General features: G+C 37.1%; 3 protein-coding genes across 7 annotated transcripts in view; 2 read left to right on the forward strand and 1 right to left on the reverse strand.

The window, feature by feature from the left end:
* Window positions 1-14747, reverse strand: part of ttbk1b (tau tubulin kinase 1b) — a 31058-nt gene extending 16311 nt beyond the window's left edge. For 2 of the 5 annotated variants that reach the window (XM_058748842.1, XM_058748839.1), the window contains exons 1-8: window positions 14653-14747; window positions 13316-13641; window positions 9415-9558; window positions 8334-8481; window positions 5443-5516; window positions 5221-5361; window positions 5023-5127; window positions 93-158 (exon numbers count right to left, since the gene is read on the reverse strand). In XM_058748842.1, the coding sequence (XP_058604825.1) occupies window positions 93-158; window positions 5023-5127; window positions 5221-5361; window positions 5443-5516; window positions 8334-8481; window positions 9415-9522 (642 nt within the window). In that variant the 5' untranslated portion in view covers window positions 9523-9558; window positions 13316-13641; window positions 14653-14747. Of the gene's footprint in view, window positions 1-2; window positions 871-5022; window positions 5128-5220; window positions 5362-5442; window positions 5517-8333; window positions 8482-9414; window positions 9559-13315; window positions 13642-14652 lie in introns of those variants that run through there. The other 3 variants (XM_058748840.1, XM_058748843.1, XM_058748844.1) reach the window with 3 other exon arrangements.
* An 88-nt stretch (window positions 14748-14835) lies between these two features.
* On the forward strand, window positions 14836-15471 carry LOC131522953 (mitoregulin-like). The gene is made up of 2 exons (XM_058748846.1): window positions 14836-15087; window positions 15192-15471. The coding sequence occupies exon 1, from the start codon at window positions 14888-14890 to the stop codon at window positions 15056-15058; it is 171 nt and encodes a 56-aa protein (XP_058604829.1). The 5' UTR covers window positions 14836-14887; the 3' UTR covers window positions 15059-15087; window positions 15192-15471.
* A 705-nt stretch (window positions 15472-16176) lies between these two features.
* Window positions 16177-24375, forward strand: nphp1 (nephronophthisis 1). Its single transcript, XM_058748845.1, has 20 exons — window positions 16177-16475; window positions 16585-16649; window positions 16781-16841; window positions 17068-17186; window positions 17364-17616; window positions 17710-17811; window positions 18370-18461; window positions 18624-18666; window positions 19002-19086; window positions 19253-19347; window positions 20039-20167; window positions 20877-20951; window positions 21261-21371; window positions 21849-21931; window positions 22026-22102; window positions 22170-22272; window positions 23072-23184; window positions 23380-23453; window positions 23879-23923; window positions 24020-24375. Exons 1-20 carry the CDS (start codon window positions 16410-16412, stop codon window positions 24266-24268), a joined length of 2040 nt encoding a protein of 679 aa, XP_058604828.1. The 5' UTR covers window positions 16177-16409; the 3' UTR covers window positions 24269-24375.
* Window positions 24376-26198: the final 1823 nt, after the last annotated feature.

The following is a 26198-nucleotide window of genomic DNA, read 5'->3' on the forward strand; positions in this document are numbered from 1 at the left end:
ACCAAATTGTGCGCGTAACACGCTTTAGACAGTCAGTGAATGGATTGCGTGCAGTCTGTGGGTGTCCTCTTTGAAGCTTAGACTACACTTACCTTGTTTTTATGAGCATTAATGGAAGCATAGCGTACTGTCCCTCTGAACCCAGCCACCGTCCTGGGCTAAAGCAGAACATTTAAAAGAGACTCATAATAAGAATTCATATCACTTTCATTTTAGACTAACTTTTAGGTTGGAATAAGTAAACGCATTATCAAAACAAAGCAAACATGAGAGGAAAATATAATGGAGGGTGGCGCAACAGGAATTCTGTATGTTATAGAAACTTTTTAGGACCTTTTTACTTCTTTTGGGATTCCTAGACTGATTGAGCACAATTCATTTACACACACATACAGGGACACTCTTACATAGAGGAGGATGTAGGATGTAGGTATGGGACAGTACGGCATGGGTGAGAATACGTCCAAAGGGGCCGTGCTTCAGGATTTAGCGTTTAGGGCACAACCATTAGAGAAGTATGGGTAATTTCTGAGAGCCTTCGGAGGGTAAGGACGGAATCTTTTCAAGATTTTGGAAAACTCACAATATGACTGTCGCTATGGTAACAGGGACAAACATCTTTGGCGGGGGAGCATGCGATTCAACATGAGAGCCAAAACAGAACTGCAAAACAAAACTGAGAAAAGTGAAACATAAAAATGAATTCAAATACACAAATAATAAAATTCATCAGTAAAAGGCAAATAATAAAAAGATAAATAAAATAAATAGGAATGCATGATACTTTGGTACCACATTGATTATTGGCTGTTATTAATTGCTGTCATTTCCAATGCTTTTACATAATCGTTATTGCTACTGTACATAATATTGACTTAATGTCTTAAAAACGAATTTAATAACACTTATTAAATATATATATATATATATATATATATATATATATATATATATATATATATATATATATATATATATATATATATACAGTGAGGAAAATAAGTATTTGAACACCCTGCTATTTTGCAAGTTCTCCCACTTAGAAATCATGGAGGGTCTGAAATTGTCATCGTAGGTGCATGTCCACTGTGAGAGACATAATCTAAAAAAAAAATCCAGAAATCACAATGTATGATTTTTAACTATTTATTTGTATGATACAGCTGCAAATAAGTATTTGAACACCTGTCTATCAGCTAGAATTCTGACCCTCAAAGACCTGTTAGTCTGCCTTTAAAATGTCCACCTCCACTCCATTTATTATCCTAAATTAGATGCACCTGTTTGAGGTCGTTAGCTGCATAAAGACACCTGTCCACCCCATACAATCAGTAAGAATCCAACTACTAACATGGCCAAGACCAAAGAGCTGTCCAAAGACACTAGAGACAAAATTGTACACCTCCACAAGGCTGGAAAGGGCTACGGGAAATTGCCAAGCAGCTTGGTGAAAAAGGTCCACTGTTGGAGCAATCATTAGAAAATGGAAGAAGCTAAACATGACTGTCAATCTCCCTCGGACTGGGGCTCCATGCAAGATCTCACCTCGTGGGGTCTCAATGATCCTAAGAAAGGTGAGAAATCAGCCCAGAACTACACGGGAGGAGCTGGTCAATGACCTGAAAAGAGCTGGGACCACCGTTTCCAAGGTTACTGTTGGTAATACACTAAGGCGTCATGGTTTGAAATCATGCATGGCACGGAAGGTTCCCCTGCTTAAACCAGCACATGTCCAGGCCGACTTAAGTTTGCCAATGACCATTTGGATGATCCAGAGGAGTCATGGGAGAAAGTCATGTGGTCAGATGAGACCAAAATAGAACTTTTGGTCATAATTCCACTAAACGTGTTTGGAGGAAGAAGAATGATGAGTACCATCCAAGAACACCATCCCTACTGTGAAGCATGGGGTGGTAGCATCATGCTTTGGGGTGTTTTTCTGCACATGGGACAGGCGACTGCACTGTATTAAGGAGAGGATGACCGGGGCCATGTATTGCGAGATTTTGGGGAACAACCTCCTTCCCTCAGTTAGAGCATTGAAGATGGGTCGAGGCTGGGTCTTCCAACATGACAATGACCAAGCACACAGCCAGGATAACCAAGGAGTGGCTCTGTAAGAAGCATATCAAGGTTCTGGCGTGGCCTAGCCAGTCTCCAGACCTAAACCCAATAGAGAATCTTTGGAGGAGCTCAAACTCCGTGTTTCTCAGCGACAGGCCAGAAACCTGACTGATCTAGAGAAGATCTGTGTGGAGGTGGGCCAAAATCCCTCCTGCAGTGTGTGCAAACCTGGTGAAAAACTACAGGAAACGTTTGACCTCTGTAATTGCAAACAAAGGCTACTGTACCAAATATTAACATTGATTTTCTCAGGTGTTCAAATACTTATTTGCAGCTGTATCATACAAATAAATAGTTAAAAAATCATACATTGTGATTTCTGGATTTTTTTTTTTTAGATTATGTCTCTCACAGTGGACATGCACCTACGATGACAATTTCAGACCCCTCCATGATTTCTAAGTGGGAGAACTTGCAAAATAGCAGGGTGTTCAAATACTTATTTTCCTCACTGTATATGCACACACACACACACTGAACAAAATTATAAATGCAACACTTTTGTTTCTGCCCCCATTTTTCATGAGCTGAACTCAAAGATCTAAGACTTTTTCTATGTACACAAAAGGCCTATTTCTCTCAAATATTGTTCACAAATCTGTCTAAATCTGTGTTAGTGAGCACTTCTCCTTTGCCGAGATACTCCATCCACCTCACAGGTGTGGCATATCAAGATGCTGATTAGACAGCATGATTATAGCACAGGCGTGCCTTAGGCAGGCCACAATAAAAGGCCACTCTAAAATGTCCGAAGACCAGTCAGTATCTGGTGTGACCACCATTTGCCTCACGCAGTGCAACACATCTCCTTCGCATAGAGTTGATCAGGTTGTTGATTGTGGCCTGTGGAATGTTGGTCCACTCCTCTTCAATGGCTGTGCGAAGTTGCTGGATATTGGCAGGAACTGGAACACGCTGTCGTATATGCCGATCCAGAGCATCCCAAACATGCTCAATGGGTGACGTGTCCGGTGAGTATGCTGGCCATGCAAGAACATGTTTTCTGCTTCCAGGAATTGTGTACAGATCCTTGCAACATGGGGTCATGCATTATCATGCTGTAACATGAGGTGATGGTCGTGGATGAATGGCAAAACAATGGGCCTCAGGATCTTGTCACGGTATCTCTGTGCATTCAAAATGCCATCAATAAAATGCATCTGTGTTCGTTGTCCATAACATACACCTGCCCATACCATAACCCCACCGCCACTATGGGCCACTCGATCCACAACGTTGACGTCAGCAAACCACTCACCCACACAACGCCATACACGCTGTCTGCCATCTGCCCTGTACAGTGAAAACCGGGATTCATTCGTGAAGAGAACACCTCTCCAAAGTGCCAGACGCCATCGAATATGAGCATTTGCCAACTCAAGTCGGTTATGATGACGAACTGCAGTCAGGTTGAGACCCCGATGAGGACAACGAGCATGCAGATGAGCTTCCCTGAAATGGTTTCTGACAGTTTGTGCAGAAATTCTTGTGACAGATAACACAGATTTAGACAGATTTGTGAACAATATTTGAGAGAAATAGGCCTTTTGTGTACATAGAAAATGTCTTAGATCTTTGAGTTCAGCAAAAACAAAAGTGTTACGTTTATAATTTTGTTCAGTATATATATATATATATATATATATATTAGGGGTGTCCCCGAATAGTCGACGATTCGATGCTTCGATTCGAGGAGCCTGATTCTACTCCCAATCTCTCAGTCGAATATTCGCGGGGTGTAATTATTATCATGCCATTTTGGCTACATGGGGGTGCTCAGTGTCTGATTTCACATCGAACTACCGGTTTTCTCCCAATAAGTTAATGTACAGCCTATTATGATAATGCTGTAAATAACAATCTTAAAAGAAAGAAGCTTTAAATAAATATTTTAAGGTGCGTGAATAAATCCAACTTCCCCTATAGATTAAAGTTTCGCTTTCTAATCCGTGAACGAAAGAGGAGCATCTTGGCGGCAGGGATTTAAATCAGGTAGGGTATAAGTGATTTCAAAACGTTTCAGTCGGTTTATTTGTATCGTGTATATCTATTATAAGATGCCTTTGGTTGAGTTACGCTAGTAAAGCGCTTCATTGTAGTACGGTGATTATCTCTTCAGCGTGCGGTGCGAGCAGTACAAAATGCAGAATATTAATAACTATAACTGGCACTGTCATATATTGTACATAGCATTATAATGAGAAAACTATTATAATAAAACGCTGCGATTTTTTTTTTACTGTTTAATTGTGTTTCTGCATGTTATTGCGTGAAGAACGCGTCCACAAAAGGAGTTAATTCAGAGCCGCACAGATTCGTTCATGTGCTTTCGGCATTTTGTGCAGATAGCCTATAAGTGGTAATATTAACGTTATGTTATATAAATAACGAAGCGTATTCAGTGTGAGATAAATTAGTTAAATCCCATTTATTAAAAACCTGCTGCTTCATTCTACTGGTCCTCTTCAGTGCGCGCAGCTCAAAACAGAAATGCAGATTGACTATTGGCATGATTCGAAAATTCCGATTCGACTATGAAAATCCTTAGTCGGGGACCCCCCTAAATATATATATATATATATATATATATATATATATATATATAGACACACACACACATTCACACAACACACACACATATACATACATACATCTGGTCAGAATTTTAATATCAGTGCATCCCTAGAAATAACTTTTGAAACAAAACATCACGACTAAATATAAAAACTGCACATGCACAAAACAGAAATGTGAAAAATACTGCTTATTAGGCAATTTCCATTAAAATGAAATAAATAAATAAATAAATAAATAAATAAAACAAACAGAAATTGTAATTGAGAGAATATAAATAAGGAAAAAGACTGTATCAGAAAATAAAGCAAAAGCAATACTTACAGGCCGCACTTCTCCATTCGTATTAGTATACTGTCGTGCCAAACCAAAGTCCAGCATGTAACATTTCCTACAGGTAGACGGCAATCGGCCCATGGCAAAATTAGACTAAGGATAGGAGAGAAACCAGTATCAGCTGACAGGAGCCAGGTAATCGGATTGGGAAAGAGAAGAGATCATATCACCAACAGTAAGACATACAGGTTTAATGTCTCGGTGCAGGAAGCCCACAGAGTGAATGGCTTCAATGGACTCCAGAATCTGTTTCCCCAACCGTAGAGTCGTGCTCATACTGAACGTCCCTCTAGGCTGACTCCTCCTGAGGTCAGCAAGATTCCTTCCCTACAGAAAGAAAAACTCAGATTTCACACACACACACACACACAAACATGCATAAAAACACAAATAAAAAAAATACTGTACCTGCAGCTGCATGACAACGTAATTGAACTTGTCATTTCTTCCACATCCAGTAAATTTGCAAACATGATTCTTTCCTGCACAAGAAATGAAAGCAGTAATGTCACAGATATTACTTATAAGTCCCATTTATTACAGCTGACATTTTCCTTTCTGCATGGATATGTGAATACACACACTCTCGCACAGGGGCGGATTTAGTGAATTGGGGGCCCTAGGCAAATCTAGGAGTGGGGCCCTATACATTTGCACACATTTACCTAGATCAACCTTGAGGTTCCTTTTTTGTCGTGATGCTTGCTGCTGCACAATGGTGCCCCATAGTTGTGTCCAATGTTTCTACATTTTTCATGTACATGTTATAATGGGATTCTTTCATTTACATTTATTCATTTAGCAGACACTTTTATTCTTTCATGTTGTAGACCACGAAATAGCAACTGATTTACCATTGAGATACAAGTTTTAACAAAAAACAAAAATAAATTATAAAATGATAAACCTCACAATTGAACCTTTAAACCATTTTTTTTAAGAAAATGGATGAGTCAGAAGTATGAATTATTATATTATTTAAAACGGATTTATGTGGGTGGATTTTCGCATTGGTCTGAACAAAAACTGCAGACTGGATTATTGAAAATGCACATTCATTCTCTGCCAGTAGGAGGTGCTTTTGGAACTTCAGAAATATAGTGGTTTCCCCGGTAACAGCTGTAAACAAAGCAGTGCTCAGCTCATAAATTATACTTTATCAGGTAAAATGAAAATGTCATCGAAACTTTTCTGAAGACAATCGGTTCCCTTCAGAGGTTCATTCATATAAAAACTTGAATTAGTGAGAATGTGAAAAGTGTGAAAAAATATAGCCTATATTGATGAGGAAAGTCCACTGATGAGTTACCATTTAATTTTAGTCATTTTAACTTAGGGTTGTCTATCGATTAAAATATTTAATCGTGATTAATCGCATGACTGTCATGAGTTAACTTGCACATTTTATCTGTTCTAAATGTACCTTAAATTAATACTCAAGTTTTTAATACTCTAATCAACATGGGCATGGACAAATATGGATGCCTAATGCAATATATGTTTATTATTAGTGAAACCATAGTTAACATGGAGCATGAAGACTAGACAAAAGGTCATAGATGTTTTTCAAAGAACTTGTTCATGTCTATTAGACGTGAAAAAAAGAACATAGAAATACCAGGTTCTTATTACTTCTTTCTTTGCACTGAGCAATTTACTGACACAAACCTGTTTACATTTTCGCAAGACAGGGCAGCTCACTTCTTCTGAACATGCAAAATGTACATTTATTATTTATAATTAAATTTGTTTGCCTCTCTGTGCCACATACTGTAATTTGATGCAGCTAAATTCGCAATAAAACTGATTTCATTGATATATTTTACTGTTTCTGTTGTCAGACAACGGAATGAATATGAAATAGTGACTGAAACGCGTCCCATTAAGACTACGTAACCAGCTCTCCCTTCCAAGATGTTAATCTGCACAAAAATCCTGATAATCGAGCCGTCGTCTGATGACGCAGAGAGAGAGGTGTGTGCGCGCTGGGAAAGAGAGACCTCGTGCTCGTGCGGCAGTCAGCTTCAGATGCATAATATTTTCATTTGCTACAAGCAGGATACACAAGAAGCACGTTCGGACACGCAGACATTTGTCGTGGTAAAAAACACTGTAACCATTTGCGTGTCTGCACTTAATGCGCATCTCATATATGAAAAGAATTTTAGGGGGCCCAAGGCAGTCGCCTACCTTTGCCTAATGGGTAAGTCCGCCCCTGCTCTCGCACATACAAAACACAAATTTCAGCAAGCAGGTAGAGACAGAGGCGGTGGCATTTGGAATTCCAGCATGTCCTTCATGAAGGTTATGAAGACATAAGCGAGCAAGAGAGCAGCAAAAAAGAGACAGAGAGAAAAAAAAAAGTGTGGTAATCCCACTTCTCTTCAGTTCTTCACGCTCATTACCCTTACAGACTCCCAGTGGTATGTCTGAACTACAGCTGAGGCAAACTGCCTTGACAGGCATGAAAGTCACACATCTTCGTGTGTGTTTCATGAGAGCACATCCCCAAAAAAAAATACAAAAAAAAAAAGATTATGATGGGCATATTAACAGATAAACTGTCACATATCTTTACACATATACCATCCTGCTTTCTGCTTCATTATTTCAGGACAAATAAGAAATATGTACTGTACACTATCATTCAAAAGTTTGGAGAGTCTGTACATTTTTTTGTCTCTTATGCTCAACAATGCTGCATTTATTTGATTATACAGTATAAACAGTAATACTGTGAAATATTACAAATAAAAATTATTTTAATATATTTTAAACAATGTATTACTGTAATGGCAAAGTTGAATTTTACATTTTTACATTACTCTGGTCTGATCCTTCAGAAATCATTCTAATATGCTGATTTCTGTGTTTGTTTTTTTTGTTGTTGTTTTTTTAATAATTATTATCAATGTTGAAAACGGGTGTGCTGCTTAATATATTTCTGGATGATTACCATGATTACATTTTTTTAAGGATTCTTTGATGAATACAAATTTGAAAGGAACAGCATTTATTTGAAACAGAAATCTTTTGTAACATTATAAATATTATCACTTTTGATCTTACTGACCCCAAACTTTTGAATGGTAGTGTATCAGCATATATATAAACATAGGCCAAAATTTAACTTGTCAATTGACATATGAGAGTAAAAAATAGCTTTGGCAAGTGCATAGAACAATCTCGAAAACAGGACAGTAACTTTAGAAGCAACAACATTATCACATAATGTTTAAATCGAATTGTAAGTATGATAAAAGACACAAAATATATCTGCATCCTCTCCATCTCCTCACCTTGTAGTTTCTTTAGCACAGCAACCTCCATCTTTAGCACTTGTTTTGGTTGTTGGGCAGATTCCACCTTAAGAGCCACATTCTCTCGTGTCAACAGGTCATAGGCCTCATAGATCTCCCCGAACCCTCCTCCCCCAATCTTCTTCAGCTGAATACACAAACAATAGCAAGGTCAGTCATGGCAGAGCATTGATTTAACCTGTGCGTCATCTATTCCACATGCTTTCAACTCAGAGCTGGTTTTGCACAATATACACTGTTAAAAATAGTTCTAAAAGGGGGTTTTCGCAGCGATGACATAAAAGAACCATTTTGGGACTTCCAAAGAACCTTTCAGTGAACAGTTCTTGAAAGAACCTTTTTTTTTCTTAATGTGAAGAACGTTTTAATAATCTAAAGAACCTTTTTCCAACATAGAGAATCTTCTGTGCAATGGAAAGTTCTTCATTGAAACAGATGCCAATAAAGAATTTTTAAGAGCATACTGTACATCATAAATAAACATCATCTAAAATCTGAGAAAGTCTCGTATTGCTAAACAGGACACGTATGTCAGCTAAATTCACAGAAAAGCGTTTGAGGATTTTCTGGCTAGATTTGTTTGACATGCAATAAATTAGTTACTTTAGCTGCCCTAATCACAGAACATATTACTTAACATGAAAGATTTAATTCAATTTCAAGCAATTCAGTTCTAGTAGCATGAACTAAGCATATTGATTCATCTTGGCTTAAACATGCTGTATCACATGAGTTATGAAAGAATTAAGTTTAAGCCAGTCACTGATGAGTCAGACTCTGTTTTAAGGACCGCTACTATCCCCATCAAAGATATTATTACAGTAAAACAGCCACAAATCATTTCTAAGGACATCTGCTTGAAGGAGAAATGCTATGAACTGGCCCACAACCAAATGGTTTGGGCGCATTTTGGAGAGAAGCCAGACTGAGTTGATTTGAAAGCATCTGTTGTCATATGTGGACAATTTTGTCCTGTGCGATGAGGCTGCAAAGGCAACAGACAATTTGGACATCTTTATTCCACAAACACAATCCCACCTAAATATAGACACACACTTACCACTTTCCAGCGCTCTTTTACCAAGCAGTTGGAGGGCAGGATGTCGACCTGCTCCCCCGCCCCGTTCATGTTTTCGTCGCCGTGGACACCGGGCCCTACGCACTGCATCGGCTGGCCAGCACTTTACCAAAGCCTGCCATTTACCTGCAATATAGTGTGCACACAACTGCTAACCTTGCATTGTATAATAAAAAATAATAGTGCATAGTGGGGTCAAAATGGAAATATTTTCAAGAATAGGTATTTGGTATGTTCTTCTTTTGCATGTATTTGATTAGTTACCAATAATTACCATGAAATCATGAAAAATCTTAAATATTCCTTACTTATTTTACATAACTTTTCTATTTTTCATTTTTTCTTAACCTAAACTTTGAGTATCTCCAGGTTTAAATATAGTTTAAAATCACAGATTTTCAATCTGAACAAATATTCCTTTAAAAGGGGTGGTTGATTGCAATTTCACTTTTTTAAAGTTAGTTAGTGTGTAATGTTGCTGTTTGAGCATAAACAATATCTGCAAATTTGCGGCGCTGAAAGTTCAATGCAAACGGAGATACTGTCTTTTAAAATTATGGCAGTTTAGTGCTTACAAAAATGGCTCATAGGGACTACAACGAGTTACTTCCCGGGTCCGCTACGTCACGATCCCAGATAAGCCCCGCCTTTGGGAACGCGTAACTAAGGGGGCGAGGCCATGTTGTGCTGCTTTAGAAAAGAGGAAGAGAAAACTAGGGATGCACGTAAAAATCTATTCGTAAATGAATCGCGATTCTGTCTTCTAACCATTCTAATGATTTTGAAACTTGTGAATCCATATGTACTAAAGCAGCAATTCTTAATACTGTTCCTTGCATCCCCCTGCATCTCTCTCTCTCTCTCATTCAGATCGTCAGATCAGCTCCAACAAACCGTTCCAATTATACACTTATTTTCACATAGCAATGAGAAACGTTATACATGGACGCGCGTGCGGTTGCTGTGCTGTATTAAAGCTTTAATCAGGATAAAATCGTATATTAAAAGCTAACAGAAGCAGTAGCACTTACAAATAACAGCATATCTAAAAGTATGAATCAACAACAAACAAAAAAACAAGAGGCGTGCTTGCACAAGTTCTGCGCGATCCTCTTCGCTAATATTCTCTGGGTCTCAATCGGGCTCAAATTGATAAGCAATATTGACAACGTCATTGTTTACAATACAATTGGAGCACATGCCGCTGAGCTGAGGGGCGGGACATTTAGATGCGCATTAGAGGTGGTTTAGCCAATCACAACACACTGGACCAGCTAACCAATCTGAGCCCATCGCGTCTTTCTGTCCCTTCTCTTTTTATCAGAGAAGGGACAGAGCGGTGTAGAATAAAGGTAAATTATGTGAAAAATAATGCGTTTTTTAAAAAGCGAAGCATTTTCACAATCAAACCTAGAAAAAAACAATCAACCACCCCTTTAACAAGGTTTGCTGGAAGCTGCAACAAGTTCAAGGAAATATTCAAGGATATAAGAAGTATTTCAGGTCTTAAAATAATTATCCACAAAACCAACACAAGACAAGACAAGTGGCAAACTGACAACAAAAACAGCAGTGTTTCCATCAGAATGAAAAATACAATACAGACAACAGAAGGAACAGACATATGTTTCTCTGGAGGTCAGTATCCGGGGCCGGGCTGTTTTCCATAATCTATGATCCCATTTTTAGGTCATACAAGGGCATTAACTGTAAAAATGTGGCCAAAATGACATAAATTTCATTCATTTCAACAGACATAAACCATTGTTGAACATATAATTCTGAAAATAATCAAAAATCATTGATGGTCTTAAAATTATTCAAAGACCCTGAAAAGCAAGTAAATCATCTATTGCCTCTTTGAAATTTCTGTAATGTCTGCAGAGTATCAGGTATCCACAAGAGCCGGTCAGACACAGAGTCCTTGTCTGTCAGAACTGGACTACACCCTTAAGCATGCTCTCATAATGTTACAGTCACTTATCAACCTCAGTAAAATGGAAATATAAGAGATTATTTTTCACATGAGTGTGTCTACGTTTGCAGGCTCCGTGTGTGCTTAAGTTAAATCCTTGAAATATTTATTTCTGTTTACCGTTACAAAACACAATCACTCTCACCTTCTAAAATGATTATTCTCTCTAAGGAATGCAATGGGTTATAAATGGATCTAATTAATAAAACTGATGAAACACATTAAAAGACTCTCGCCTTAACACTTCTGTCACCTTCATCTGAGAGAGTTGATGCAGAGACACATATAGATATTTCAGGAGATTGCAGGGAATACCTCTTCTCATTCTACACGCTAAAAACCGGGACAGCCTAAGGAAGGCATTTCAGCATTCTATGCCATAAACTGTCAGAGCTAATTTTACCCTATATTACAATACAGTGCATAATGTTGAAATGCAATTGCTAAAAATGTGTGTACCGTAACAGGAAAATGCTTTAAAATTCATATAAAACATTTAAACAAAGAATGTATATTGCAATGCTTCTTGAATCTACTTTGCTCTGTTCTCATGCGTTTTTAAACTGATGAATTAACAAATGTAAAGTTTGAATTGAATGTGTAAACTAACCAGCGTTTCTTCCATTACTAAAGGGTTTTTTCACACTTTTGAGATCCAGGGCCCCCACCCAGACTCTCAACAAACTAAGGGGGTTAAATATACAGTAAAAACTACTGATTCCATTTTGGTGGCATTTTGCTACCCTAAATATGTGTCACTAAAACATCTAATGTTTACAGTAAACATTGAACTACTCGAGTAGCAAACTAAATAACAAAAAAGCAAAATAAAATGTAAATATTATAAGAATAAACTAACATTTTCAATAAATTACAAACGTTTTACAAATTACAAATAAACAAATGTTTTATAAGTAGATATACTTTATACTTTTCACTAATAAAACCACAATTGTAACATATATTTGTTACTTTAAGAATATAAGCCTGTTTTATGAAATATACATTTCCAATAAGGTATAAAGCATAGCTAGAATTTATTTTTACAAAATATGTTTTACAGTACGATAACTCGACTGTCTTATTAAAATATAAAAATATAAACCTGACTTTATTAGCTCAAGAGCAGGGACCAAAGAATAAACCCCAGTCGCATCTTGCAGCAGGCTCTTCACCTGTTTGCACAGAAAACTCGTACATTTTAACAAAATGATAATAAGATTCTGAATGCATAAAGCATTTGCTGAGAGCACTTCATTATTCTGACTTAACTAAATGTCAGAAGCTCAAGACTGCGTGGGCTCAGTCTCCTGACATCTTCAGCTTTCTCCGCAGTGCCAAAAGGATCCGTCTGAACGGACCCCACCCAAACACGCTCTGCTCCAATGAGCATCCCTGAAGGCTAAGCCCCGCCCCCAAACCATCGTTTGATCACCGTCCATTGGGGCAATGCCTAACAATCAGCAGAACATTCCCCTGCTCGAGCCCGGAGCGAAAAGCACTTTGGGATATGTCGTTCTTCAACGAGACAATAGACATAAACGGCATTGGACATTGTCACCTTTGAAAAACTACAACTCCCACCGATAGGCCACGTGAGTTGTTGACGTACACCTGCATTATGTGGCATGTAATGTAAATTATTCATGATTTTCCATAAGCATAAATAATATATATATAAAATGGGCGACTTTCTATTTTTGACTCAGGCCCAAGTGTCTTAATAGTTTGTCAAGACCGAGACGGATTTTGTTTTCGCGTGCACGCGCATCCTCTATGGAAGCCTGCGGCTCGCGCCAGCGCAGCATCACTATTGACAAGGTGCCAACATACACGGGACAAGCGGATTGCTACGGCAGCGTTTTGTTTAAAAAAAATTACTTGGCGAACAAAAAACTATTTACTAACCTGTTCTTCTGTCGACGGAGTAAAATCTCAAAGTGAGAGTTTAAGGAGAGCCGCATAATTCCGTTGGCGCGACCGCTGCACCTTTTTCCCTTGTTGATGCTGCACCATTTCCAGCCTCCTCTGCTCCTCCGCTCCTGCACTGATTCAGCATCGCTCGGATACTCCCACTATGCACCGCGCACATGCGTGACAGAAGACGGCTGTTGCGTAGCAACCTGAAAGGCTTGAATCCCCCTCATCTGCAGACTTCAGCCATTGAGGAAATTCCTTTAGAAATTTCCTATTAATAATACTACTCATAAAAAAGACGACGACGAAGAATCAACCTTTGTTAAAGAAAAAATAAATCTTTTGAAATTATGTTAGTTGATGTACAGCACCTTCCTTATCTTGCTATTGAAAGGTAATGCTTAATGGCCTTTAGATTCCAGAAAATTTACAACAGGGCAAGACAAATGAGTTTGTGAGTGAGACAACTTAGTTTTGTGATTGATTGCGTCTTGAATATGAAGCGAAAAACAAATGTGGTCTTTAATTATTGCCATAGGGAATAATTTGTCATTTGCCTTTGTCATTTCTGCCTGAAATCATCAGGTAATGCTTCAACAACTAACTGATCTCAGAAAACACAAATTACTTAATGAAACATATTATAATGAGTAAATATGGTAGTTAATGTGTTACACTTTTGATGGCACCTGGCTTTACTTCATAGCTTGACTGTGCTGGTTATTTGTGGCCTTTAGCTGGTTCAAGCTGATCTAGCATCTATGATCGAGCTGGTATACCATCTTGGATCAGCAACAAACTACCTACTGTGTTCCCAAAACCATCTTGTAAAGATTTTTGTTTTGTTATATATAACATTTTCCATTATTACTGTTTAGAAACTTTTGCTTTTGGTGTTTCAGTTTACCTGAAATTGTTAAACAATGCCTTGTTTAGAAAAGTCTATCATCATTATGACATAGAAATTACATTCAATATTGTTTCAATGTATTTTTGAGTTGTGACATTACACATTACAAAGTACACAAAGGATGAAGCCATTAAACTTTTAGCAGTTCTCCATCACAAAACTGTCCCACTTTTGCAGTTCACCCTACTAGCTGTCTCTTATCTCTTTTTCTCAAACAAGGTAAAGGCCCAGACAGAATGAATGATAAAACGTGCCCTTCCTAACTGAACAAATTCAACTTTTACACATAGGCTATCGACTTTCATTGTAGTCCTAAAACCTGAAGAGAATTAGCATTTTGGTTTCCTGTGGCATTTTTAAAATTAATTGAAGAGACTTTCACGTTTTGTTTTACAACATAAATGGCGGACAGTCGTACCTGAAACGTGAGTTTTGCAGCAGCTGTGTTTTCTCAACGAGTTTCTAAACAAGTCCACGGCTGTCAAACAAGTAAATTCGTGTGGTAAATAAATGTGGTAGATGTAGTCTTTATTCAGTTGGCCTACAAAATGACGTCACGGCGGCGCAGCCGGTTACGCCCAAGTCACGTGATGCGATTTCTATTCGCACGCTTGGTTCCTCCAACAGCGAGCTGTGGCCGAACGGAGGTGAACATGGCCGATGTGTCGGAGAGGACGTTACAGGTCGCTTTAGTTGTTTCGTTTGCGGCTGGTTTTATCGCTGGCTGGCAGGCAAACAGAATGCGAAGAAGGTTCTTGGACTGGCGGAAAAAGAGGTTACAGGACAAGCTCGCAGAAACACAGAAGAAGCTAGACCTGTCATGACACATACAAAACATAATGCAGCCGACCTGGTGAGAAGTGTCTTTAGTTTCATAATATCGTTAGTGTACTCAGAGTTTCCTAAATGGCTTTGGTTTGACGCTATAACCAGTCTAACAGCTCTTTTACTTTCTAGTGCCTCGGTCATCAAAGCCTGATGTAGTATTCCTGATTTTCAAACAGAATGAGGAGTCTATAACAGCACCTCTCCAGCGCTCAACAGGACCAGGCTTTCAACCTTGGATCAAAGACACAATCTACAGGCTGGAGCAAAGCAATACAACTTTCTCAAAGACTTTAAAAGCTCAGCAAAATGTTTTTTTCTTCTTCAATGTTTGTTCAAGCCATAAATCATGTTACCATGTCTGTGCTTTTACTTTGTCTCCGTCATTGAAATAAATGAAATATTTTATTAACCGTTGACTCAATAATATAAAAAGTGATCTGCACATTATTGTTGTGCCATTAAGCTCAAGTTTGATCCAACAAAAGTAAGCTGTGAACAACAGTGTGTATGTCTTATTCATTAAATGACAGAACCTCAAATCAGGGAATGTGGTTTTGAGACATCTCAGCATATTTATAATGTATTTGAAGGTTTCCATGACTTCCATGAAAAAAAAAAAAAAAAAATAGACCTGGAATTCACAGATTTGTGTATTTAAATGTGGATCTCAAAAGAAACCTGGAATATGTAATTTATTGTCAAATATGTTGGGGTCCCTGATTTAAACTTTTTTCTGTATGCATTTTTATTTACTTAAACGGCAGCACTTTTCCAAGAAACCTGTTTTACCAGATTACAGTCACAGCCCAAAACAGAAATGAATGGGCTTTCTGTCATAACAAAACCGCATCGCAGGAATTAAGATATCTGTTTTACATATACGACATATTAACGACAACCAAAAATACATAAATGAATGACAGCATTTCAAATTCTTACTCTTACATTATCTTTAACTCCACAGCAAATAGTAGCTTACATTAAAAATGTTCAAAATACATGTATTTATTGGACTCAATTTAAGTTTAGATAAAAACATAAAAAATATGTTCTAGATTAGCCGAATTTCTTCTATGCACATGGAATTGACCAAATAAAATCATATGGTTCAAAAAATTAACAGTACACTTTCATAGCTGAGATTGCACTTCTATGCGCTCTCGCGCGCAGTGATGATGTAATAACAGCGTCGCGTAAAAGTATCTTAGCAACATTATTCGGAGCGTCTGTCATGGCGCCTCCGATGCTTTCTGTTTTACTAAACCTGAGCACGACTGGGACGTTTCATCAAATCACACGTTCAAAATACCGTGCGTGATCAAATTTTCTGTTGAAGACGAATAGAAGATGCCTCCGAAAAGGAGAGGACCTCTTCAGACAGTTCAAAGAGAAACGGATGACATCAAGAGAAAGGTTGATAATAATTAATTTAATTTAATTGATTGAATGGTTTGTTCCTTTGCTGGTACCCACTGGTTTTGATATTAAACCTCTACTCACTGTTATCTGTCCTGTAACTTAGGTGGACGCTTTGGTGCAGAATGCTGCTAAACCAGATGCGTCAGACAGGACAGAGATCTTGGAGAGGTAAAGACGTCTCCCTTCTGTTTTGTTTTTGAACGTCTCTACATCAACTAGGTCAAATAGAGCATAGTTTCTGTGTTTTTCTATGATTTTGGTGATTTGTAATGGTGTTATGTAATGGTGTTGCATTTCAGGTGCAAAGAGTTACAGCGGGCAGTGGAGGAAATTATGAGGACTCTGAAGAAATTATCTAAAGTAATGTTTATGTCTGTGTATTGCTATTGTCACTTCATCTCACATAAATTGATACATATTTAATAAATAAAAACATATAATAAAAAAAATATTTCTGAAATATTTTTTTCTTGCACATATAAAATGTGTATGTATATTTTTCTCTGTCTCTCTCTTTTTTTGATGAACGTTTAATGAACCTATATGTTAGATCCTGCTATTATTATGCTGAATTCCATGTGTGCAGGCAGATGAGCCGGCTCCAGTGGGGAATTATGACCAGTGTAAGAGGGAAGAGGAGAAGCGTTTGTTGACTTTACATGAGCGTCTACAGTCTCTAGCTCTTCAGCTGCAGCCTCATGATGAGTATGTAACCTCATTCATTCGAACACATCTTACTCACCTGACCAGCACAGGTCCCAGAGACTTTATCATGCATTTAAACAAACCATCAAACCGATTTTTAGATCAGCTTTTATCCATATGAAATCATTTATATAAAATTTAAATATTTAATACCATTATTTTTTCTTGGCCATGTAGGACGGCTGGACCTAGTTCGTCCCAGACAGATCAGGAGAGCAAGGAGGAAAATAGTGATGAAGATGATGAGAGCTCTGAGGATGAAGATGCTGAAGAAGAAGTACAAGATGATTATGACGATGATGATGATGATAATGATAATGCTGACAGTGGTGATGAGGATATCGGTCCAACTGCCACAGGACAGGGATCTGTCTCCTACATTGCTCTCAGTGCGTTTGCGGGAGAGGAAGAAGGGGACCTCAGCATCCAGGTTCCTGTCATAATATTTTAATTTAGGTGTTGAATACTTCAGTTAAGGTTATTTTCTTGCACCAAGCAATTTGTCTTTTTTGTGTTGTTTCAGAAAGGAGAGGTTTTGAAAGTTCTCTCTAAGAATAAGGATGGATGGTGGCTGGCTCAAAACTCAAAAGGCCAGAATGGCCTGGTGCCCAAAACCTTCCTGAAGGTGCGTATAATATCACAGGCACTGAGTGAGTGCATTTAAATGCACAGTGCAAGTATTTGATACGATGTAAGTCATATACACACATTAAACAGTGTTTTTATTATTGGGGAAAGCCATAAATTGTTTAAACAAAACTGAATCAAAACCCTAGATTTTTGTCTTTAAATTCACTTTTGCTTTTTATATGAGCAAGTTGATAATTTCTATAGAGTAAATTTTGACATAAAGATTGGAGGAAAAAACAACATTTCAAATCTCACTGTTTTCCTGCAGTTTACTGCTTTAATAATGATTTACAGTATTGTTTTGATTGATTCATTTTGACAATATGTATTTTATGTATCTTTATGTTATACTTTTACATTGTCTAAATCATATTCCAGAGCAGTTAGGGACTGGTGTAGGCTGTGTATATTTTATAAATATACAAATAAAACTCTTGAATGAACAAAATAAAAAAAGACTAAGCACTAATTTGCAGTCAGTTAGGAATATGTGTGTAGAACATTAACATGGATGAATTGCATCTGTAAATGTACCTTAACTGTGCATTTTCAGACGTCTTCTCCGCAGGATGGTGAGAGAGTGAATGAGGATGAGGATGAGGGGGAGAGTGAAGAGGAAGAGGAGGATCCTGACATAAAGTCCAGGTGATATTTCCTCTCTCCACTAGATGGCAGCATTGTTTTCATATTTTGTTGTGTATAATATAGCTCACAATTTCTGAAGTTGAAAGGAATTAAAAATAAGATTAAGTTAATATGCAGCATTTAATAAAGAAAATGATCAAATACTGTCTCTTGTCCAACTAGTAAAACATCCAATTGGAACACAGTGCGGAAGGCTGTTACTGAGGTATATTCTATGTAGATAATTATACCCTTCTATGTAGATAGTTCGCCCAAAAATGAAAATTTTGTCATCATTTATTCATCCTCATGTTGTTCCAAACCTTTAAGAATGTTGGTAAGCAAATAGTTGTCCATATCCATCGTTACCAACATTTTTCAAAAGAAGAAAGAAGCTCATAGTGGTTTGAAACAACTTGAGGCTGAGTATGATGACAGAAGTTTTATTTTTGGGGTGAACTATCACTTTAATAATCAAAAGACTAATTATAATACACATTACCATAACTTTCTAACTAGCACCCTCACATACTGAAATGTGCTTGTGTGTTGTTTCTGCAGATAGATGCTACTGATGTGCTTTCAGCGATGGGTGCCATCCCACCAGGCTTCAGACCCTCCACTCTCTCCAGACTCTTAGAGGAAGGTCACTTCCTGACCTGTTATTTTTCAAAACCCATAGATGAAACGCCATTACCTAAAATGCAGTTTATTTGATTGTTGTACATTATAACATCTGGTAAGAATTCAGATTTTATAATGATATATTACAGTGGTATCATATGTGTGTCTTTTGTGTTTGTGCCAAGCAGGGAGATCTTATAGAGTAAGTCACTTCATTCAGCCCAAGCTTAGCCAGTCACAACTCTCCTTTAAAGATCTCCATATGGACCCAGACACAGGCAAGGTACCAAACTGCAAAGCACACACTAGTTACATTTACTAAGATTTTAATAACAATATTCACAAATATAATGTATAGAAATATATTTGAAAAATGTAAAAAAAAAAAAAATGCTGCATTTGTTTGAAAAAATACAGTAAAAACACTTAATATTGTGAAGTGTAATTACAATTAGTAATCACAATTTAAAATGTTACATTTATAATTTTTTTCAACAGCCATTACTCCAGTCTTCAGTGTCACATGATCCTTCGAAAATCATTCTAATACGAAAATCGTGATCCTTTTATTCAGCAAGTACGCATAAATAGGAACAGTAAAAACATGTATAATGTTAAATAAGACTTCTTATATAACACATTTTCCATTAAAATATTATGATAAAAAAAAATGTTTTTAACATTTATGATAATTAGAACCAAAATTACTAATTGAGCACCAAAAGTAATAGAGCAGCAGTTCAGCATATTATAATTATTTCTGAAGGATCATGTGATCATGTGAAAGCTACAGTAATAGCTGCTGAAAACGCAACTTTGCCAACACAGAAATAATATACATATGAAAAGTTATTGAAATAGAAAATTGCAATAATATTTCAAATAAATCCAGCCTCGGTGAGCATAAGAGGCTGCTTTCAAAAACATTTAAAAAAAAATTAATTATTCAAATGTGTATGTGTGTATTTGCCCAGGTTCACGGCCGGCCATCTAGAGTGAGTTTAATCCTGACCCTGTGGAGCTGTAGAATGATCCCACCCCCCGGAGTCGGGTTACAGGTGCTTAGCAGGCACGTTCGGCTCTGTGCTTTTAATGGAACCCAGGTAACACACACACACAAACACACGCACACACTGCTTCACCTACAACCAGAATGATTGCCCCTTTATGAACTTAAAAGAGAGAGATTTGCATACAAATGTTTCGTGGAAAGCTTGAGTAATGATTCTTCATTCGATTCTGAAATTAAGTGTTGCTCATGTGAAACAGTAATCAGGGTGGAACCATTTGAAACCTAAAACAAACAGCAAAGCATCATGGGATTAACAGCTGGGGTGCTTGAATGAATACAGTTGCAATCCGAAAGCATGAGTGTAAAATACTACGGCATATTTCAGTCTTGAGTGTTAACAGTTTAATCATTGGTTGGTATCTGTACGATATTTGTCTTTCACAAATCTGGATTTTTTTCTGCACACTGTGGACGTTAATTCTATTTGATTACTTATCGTCAGGAATTTTATATTTGGGAGAGAACCAGGAAGTGTTTCAGTGCATGTTTATAGATAATAAGTTGAGTATTATGGTGTGCACTTTGTGCACAGTTCATCTTTTCTTTGATGTTTCTGAATGAGTCACTTAAGTCATTGTAAATGGCAGAACATTTCTAATGCACATTCAAAACCCATTTGTCTTCCCAAAGTTTATTGCAAACAGGTGTCGTGTGACACAAATGCAGTGTACATGGTGCCATTGTTTCTCTCTCACCCATTGTTCCACCTTTTGAGTTTACTTTAAAATTTTCCTCGTCAGGTTTTGAGTAACATTCACACAGTCAGAGCCACTTACAACTCCAAGAGCCCAAAGACCTGGAGCTTTTCTCCACGGGTAAGACTAAGCTACACTAAAACACATGCAAATGCATGTGCAAAAGTCTGAGGCCACATTAAAAATCTGGGATTTGGAATCAAATTTAAACCTAGAAATAAAGAAAGTTCTAAGATTCTGACATTTTGAAACAAATCAATTTTGTGATTTTTACGATTTTGCACTGTAGACATATGATATGCTGATAATATAATTTATAATAAAAGTATGAAATTAAAAATACAGAATTTTCACCTCACTGTATATATGTTTATGTAACCCAACCGTTTATCCTTTTAATCCGTATTTTTCCCTGTGTGTTTATTTCAGATAACTGGGATGCTGCCCTGTCTTCTGGATGGAGACTGTTTCCTGCGTTGGGACTCTGAATCTCCTGATCTTGGAATTCTGTTTGAATTGGGTGTAACCTACATAAGAAATGTGAGTAACTATTTCTAGCAATAAAAATTCTTATCGTTTAACAATCATATGACAGTACCACCCAACTCTGATCACAGAGGACATACGACCTTCATCTAACCTCAGAAAGATAAAAGATCACTTATCTATTACTCTCTCACATATTTTCATATACACACACAATGATATCTATTAAAGAAATTCTGTCATTTACTCATTCTGGAGTCATTCCAGACCTGTAAGGATAACATTCATCACCGGAACAAAAAAGAAGATATTTTAAGTAACATTGGGAGTTCAGTAGAGTTCCATTGTATTTCTCAATTTTTGGAACAACAGTAAATGATGACAACATTTTATGTTTTGGGGTGAAATATCCCTTTACTAATGGAATAAAGTGGTGTAACTACCTCCAAGGTTTCCTTCAGTATCCAGTAAAAATCGTCTTGCGCAGGAGTAACAGGGTTCTGTGGTAAAAATGTTTGTGCTGTCTTTCAGTCCACAGGGGAGAGAGGAGACCTCAGCTGTGGCTGGGCGTTCCTTAAACTGTTTGATGAAAGTGGAGCCCCCATTGCTCTACGGTACACACTAATTCACTTATTAGAATATGATAGATGCATAGCAGTTATATTTTTCTTAAAAACATCCTTAAACACTATATGCATGTGTGTGCAGAACACAAGAGCTCACTGTCCATGGTGGCACACCATTTGAGAAAGACACTGATATGGATGCCACATCTACCAAAAGAGGTAACATTCTCTTACAAAAATACACATACACAAACACACAAACTCATCTCTTCTATTCTGTCCTTAGGATATCCTACCGGTGTGTTTCAGCAGATGTTGCTGTCCAGGAAGATCCCTAAACTTGTTGTTAAGCTCAAATCAGTAAACACACGCAGCAGAGAGCTTCTGAAGTAAGAATGCCTAAACACTAGAGTATACAGTACATTAATGTTTAAAAGTGTGGATCAGTACAATTTTTTTAATTAATTAATGCACTGATTTGCTGCTCAAAAATATTTTGTATTATTCTCAATGTTGAAAACAGCTATGCTGCTAAATTTTTTGATACAATTTTCTTTGATGAATAGAAGCTTCAAAGGAAAAGCATTTATTTGAAATTTTAAACTTTTGTAACATTATAAATGCCTCTCATTTTTGATCAATTTAATGCTTCCTTGCTAAATGTAAATAATAATTTCTTTAAAAAGATCCCAAACTTTTGAACGGTTGCTTATATTTCCATTGTCAACTCTAGGGTTCCACAGTGTTTTTTGATAAATATTCATGTGACCCTGGACCACAAAACCAGTCTTAAGTCACTGGGCTATATTTGTAGCAATAGCCAAAAATACATTGTATGGGTCAAAATTCAATTTTTCTTTTGTGCCAAAAATCATTAGGATATTAAGTAAAGATCATGTTCCATGAAGATATTTTGTAAATGTCTTACCGTAAATGCATAATATGCGTAATGCATAATAATGCATTGCTAAGAACTTCATTTGGACAACTTCAAAGGCGATTTTTCTCAATATTTAGATTTTTTTGCACCCTCAGATTCCAGATTTTCAAATAGTTGTATCTCGGCCAAATATTGTCCGATCATAACAAACATAAATTTCGAAAAAATTGACACTTAAGACTGGTTTTGAGATCCAGGGTCACAAATGGTCTTGTTATTAAATATTTTTTTCTTTAATGTTTCTTAAGTCTGCTGCCTGACACTATAGTAGGAAGTCTGTCCACAATACATCTCTTGGCAACATACAGGCAAATACTCGCTGATGCTCTTTTACTGGACAGAGTCACCATGTATAATGCAGGTAACACACACATTTCATTAGATCTTCTTAGATTTGTCTTAGTGCTTGATTTGTATCTAATGTGTATCAGAAGTGTCTGTCACATCACAACACTATATACAATTTCTTTTTATATAGCAAATGTAAATTTTAAACATAAATGTAAATGAGAATGTAAAAGTTAATGTAAATAGCTTGGCTCTGTGTTCTACCTAGATCTGATCTGCAGCTCGGTTCTAGCATCCTTCCCTGATGTTCTAGATCAGCCAGACCTGATGGATGCTTTTAGGGTGAGACCGGTCAAATAAACGCACACTTACACATACAGCACAACTGAGCTCACAGTGACCCGAGTTCGAATCCCGGCTTGTGGTCCTTTGCCGATCCCGCTCCCCTCTCTCTTCACCCAAAAAAGCTTTCCTGTCTACTCTACACTGTCCTGTCCAATTAAAGGCATAAAAGCCCATAAATAAATCTTAAAAAAATTAAATAAAAATTAATTCTTAATTATTTAATTTAACTATAAATTAAATTACTATTAAAAATATTTTAATTGATTTACCAGTTGAGAACATAGCCAAAGAGGGTTTTAATTTTTGTCTACTTAAAATAACTTCTGGGGACAAAAATATACCATCATATACATGGGGTATAATGTTATAAATGGGGCAGATGTTATCAAAAGTACTAAAGTTAAACTGTTTCTGTTTTACAGAAATCATGGACTGAATCAGAGAGTAACCTGAGAAGATCTGATAAGGTACAGTGTGTGTGAGCATCACACGACTGCCACAGTATTGCTTTAATGTATTTATTCATGCTGTTTACATGCAATGTGTGTTTCTGTGTATTTCAGAGGGATATTAACGTGTTGAAGCAGATGTTTGTGAGCGTTTATATGGGCAGCGTGTTTCCATTGTTGTACTCTGCGGAGATGCCTGCTCCCTGCTGGGCAGATGAGGAAGTGGAATCGCAACGTGCTCGTATTATCTACAGCCCTTCCCAAAAAACCTCAGTGGAAACTCTGCTTTCCTCTCAGTGTTCACATCAAGCCTTTGACATCACACAGGTCACCTATGACCTAATCAGCAGTGCCCAGCACTGAGTCTAGCGACTGACGTATCACATGGTCCAAAAAATGTTTGATTGTGTTTTTTTAGTCTTTTAAAGATGTATATTTAGATAGTAAACGTATAAATAAAAAATTTTAATCTCTCATACCCTGTCCAGAAAGCTTATTCACAGTTATTCTGATGGGAAAATCGCGCCATACTGTGGATACAGCATTTGTGCGTGTGATTGTGTTTTCTTCTTCCATGTGTTTGTAAAGCATCCCATGACCGCCCGTACCTTAAATAATTGTCTATTTTTAAGTACCACACCTCCTAAATATAACTCCTCCCTCTTTCTTTCTCTCATTTACTTTCTCACACAAACTCAAAGCTACATGGTTTAAGTACACACCTCTGTCTTTAACACAAGCCTCTTATTTAAACATATTCCACTCCTTTAAAACAAATCGTACACTTAGAAAACTGTTCTGTCATACCGCCTCGCCCAGCCATCCTGAGGTGTGGTGACAGATGCTTAAAAAGATGCAGATGTGAATCAGCATAAATTATTCTGAAGACAGAATTATTCTACCGTAGTATCACTGATGTAAAGAGGTGTAAACATTCTAACTGAATGTTTAATCTTCTTATACTGTATTATATAAGTTAGCTGCTCATCCATAACATGTCTGTGCTGTAATCACTGTATTGTGAATCACAAGTAGTGCTGCAATCACAAAACTAGATACTGAGAGGACGCATTCCCCCAGTATCCAAATGGTGGTTAATCAATATGGTTTACAAACTACTTGCAATCAGTAGCTAAAGTACAGTCAAGCCGCTAACTACATGGTACATACAATATAATGTGAAGAAAGCAATCTCAGAAAGCACTGCAACAAGCTCTGAAAAATAATTCATTCAAGAAGGCAGATAAGGAAAGAGAAATTGATTAAAAAAAAATTGACCAAGTATTGATATAAATTGTTAAGTTAACTACAATTTGTGTATTTTACTCAATTTATGTGGGACATGTGTGTGGTTAGCTTAGCAACATGCTAATGTCTATCACCACTATTTGTACCTTAAAAGAATAGTTCACCCAAAAAAAGAAAGAGCTGTCATCCTTTACTCACCCTCATGTCATTCTATTATGTTCTTTTTTCTATGGAACAGCTAAAACAAAAATAGCTGAAACATTCTTCAAAATACATTCTTTTTGTGAGTAAATTATGATAGAATTGTCATTTTGGGTGATCTCTTCAAACAATGCTTCTGACATTACATACCAGGACAAAACAAGCATTTATCTGTTATATTCCATACACAATCTTAAATTGAAAAGGTTATGAATAAAAAAAACTTTTTGTAATATCACATTGTATAATTCATTATGCTAAAACAGTTTTTTTGTGTGCTGAAAAAAGGTTTGTGACCAGGAAAGTCTTTTTCCCTGCTGGTTTCTGTCTCCACACTCCCAGTGTTTACAGAGAAATAATAGAGAACTGGTCTGACAGCATTCCATCTTTTAATAATAACATGTTAGAATTCCACCCTATCCGTAAGCATAGAGTTTCTTCCCTGGCGACTCAATGCTCGTCCAGTCGTAAATGACAGTTACCTGTAAAATAATTTAGTCTTCCATCCTCAATTTTTAAGACAACATAAACAGAAAGCTTTTAATGAGTTGTCATACGAGTAAACTTCTTCAATACATTTTTGGGGAAGATGTGAGTATTTACGTTTGTGTCTCGGGCCTGTCTGAAAGGGTGGGATTCCAGACCGTTCCTATTTCACCATCACACAGGAAACCCGAGTTAGTAAGATGACACGCCCGGGTGACCTGCTGCTGTGGTGACAGAAAAGCATTGGAGCCCAAAGTCAACACACACACACACTGTCTGGACAGAGACGATAGATGTTTGAGATAATTACACAAGTTAATCCAGATGAATTTAAAAAGAAATTGTGTAAAGTCACATC

The sequence above is a fragment of the Onychostoma macrolepis genome, chromosome 17 (assembly GCF_012432095.1).
Source record: "Onychostoma macrolepis isolate SWU-2019 chromosome 17, ASM1243209v1, whole genome shotgun sequence".
NCBI lineage: Eukaryota > Metazoa > Chordata > Actinopteri > Cypriniformes > Cyprinidae > Onychostoma > Onychostoma macrolepis.

What these genes read in the sequence shown, in the direction of transcription:
- LOC131522953 (XM_058748846.1), top strand. Translation starts at nt 14,888, where the DNA reads ATGGCCGATGTGTCGGAGAGGACGTTACAGGTCGCTTTAGTTGTTTCG.
- nphp1 (XM_058748845.1), top strand. Translation starts at nt 16,410, where the DNA reads ATGCCTCCGAAAAGGAGAGGACCTCTTCAGACAGTTCAAAGAGAAACG. An exon ending in GTGCTTTTAATGGAACCCAG is followed by an intron (nt 20,168 to 20,876) that starts GTAACACACACA and finishes TTTCCTCGTCAG; the next exon opens with GTTTTGAGTAACATTCACAC. An exon ending in TGCCACATCTACCAAAAGAG is followed by an intron (nt 22,103 to 22,169) that starts GTAACATTCTCT and finishes TTCTGTCCTTAG; the next exon opens with GATATCCTACCGGTGTGTTT.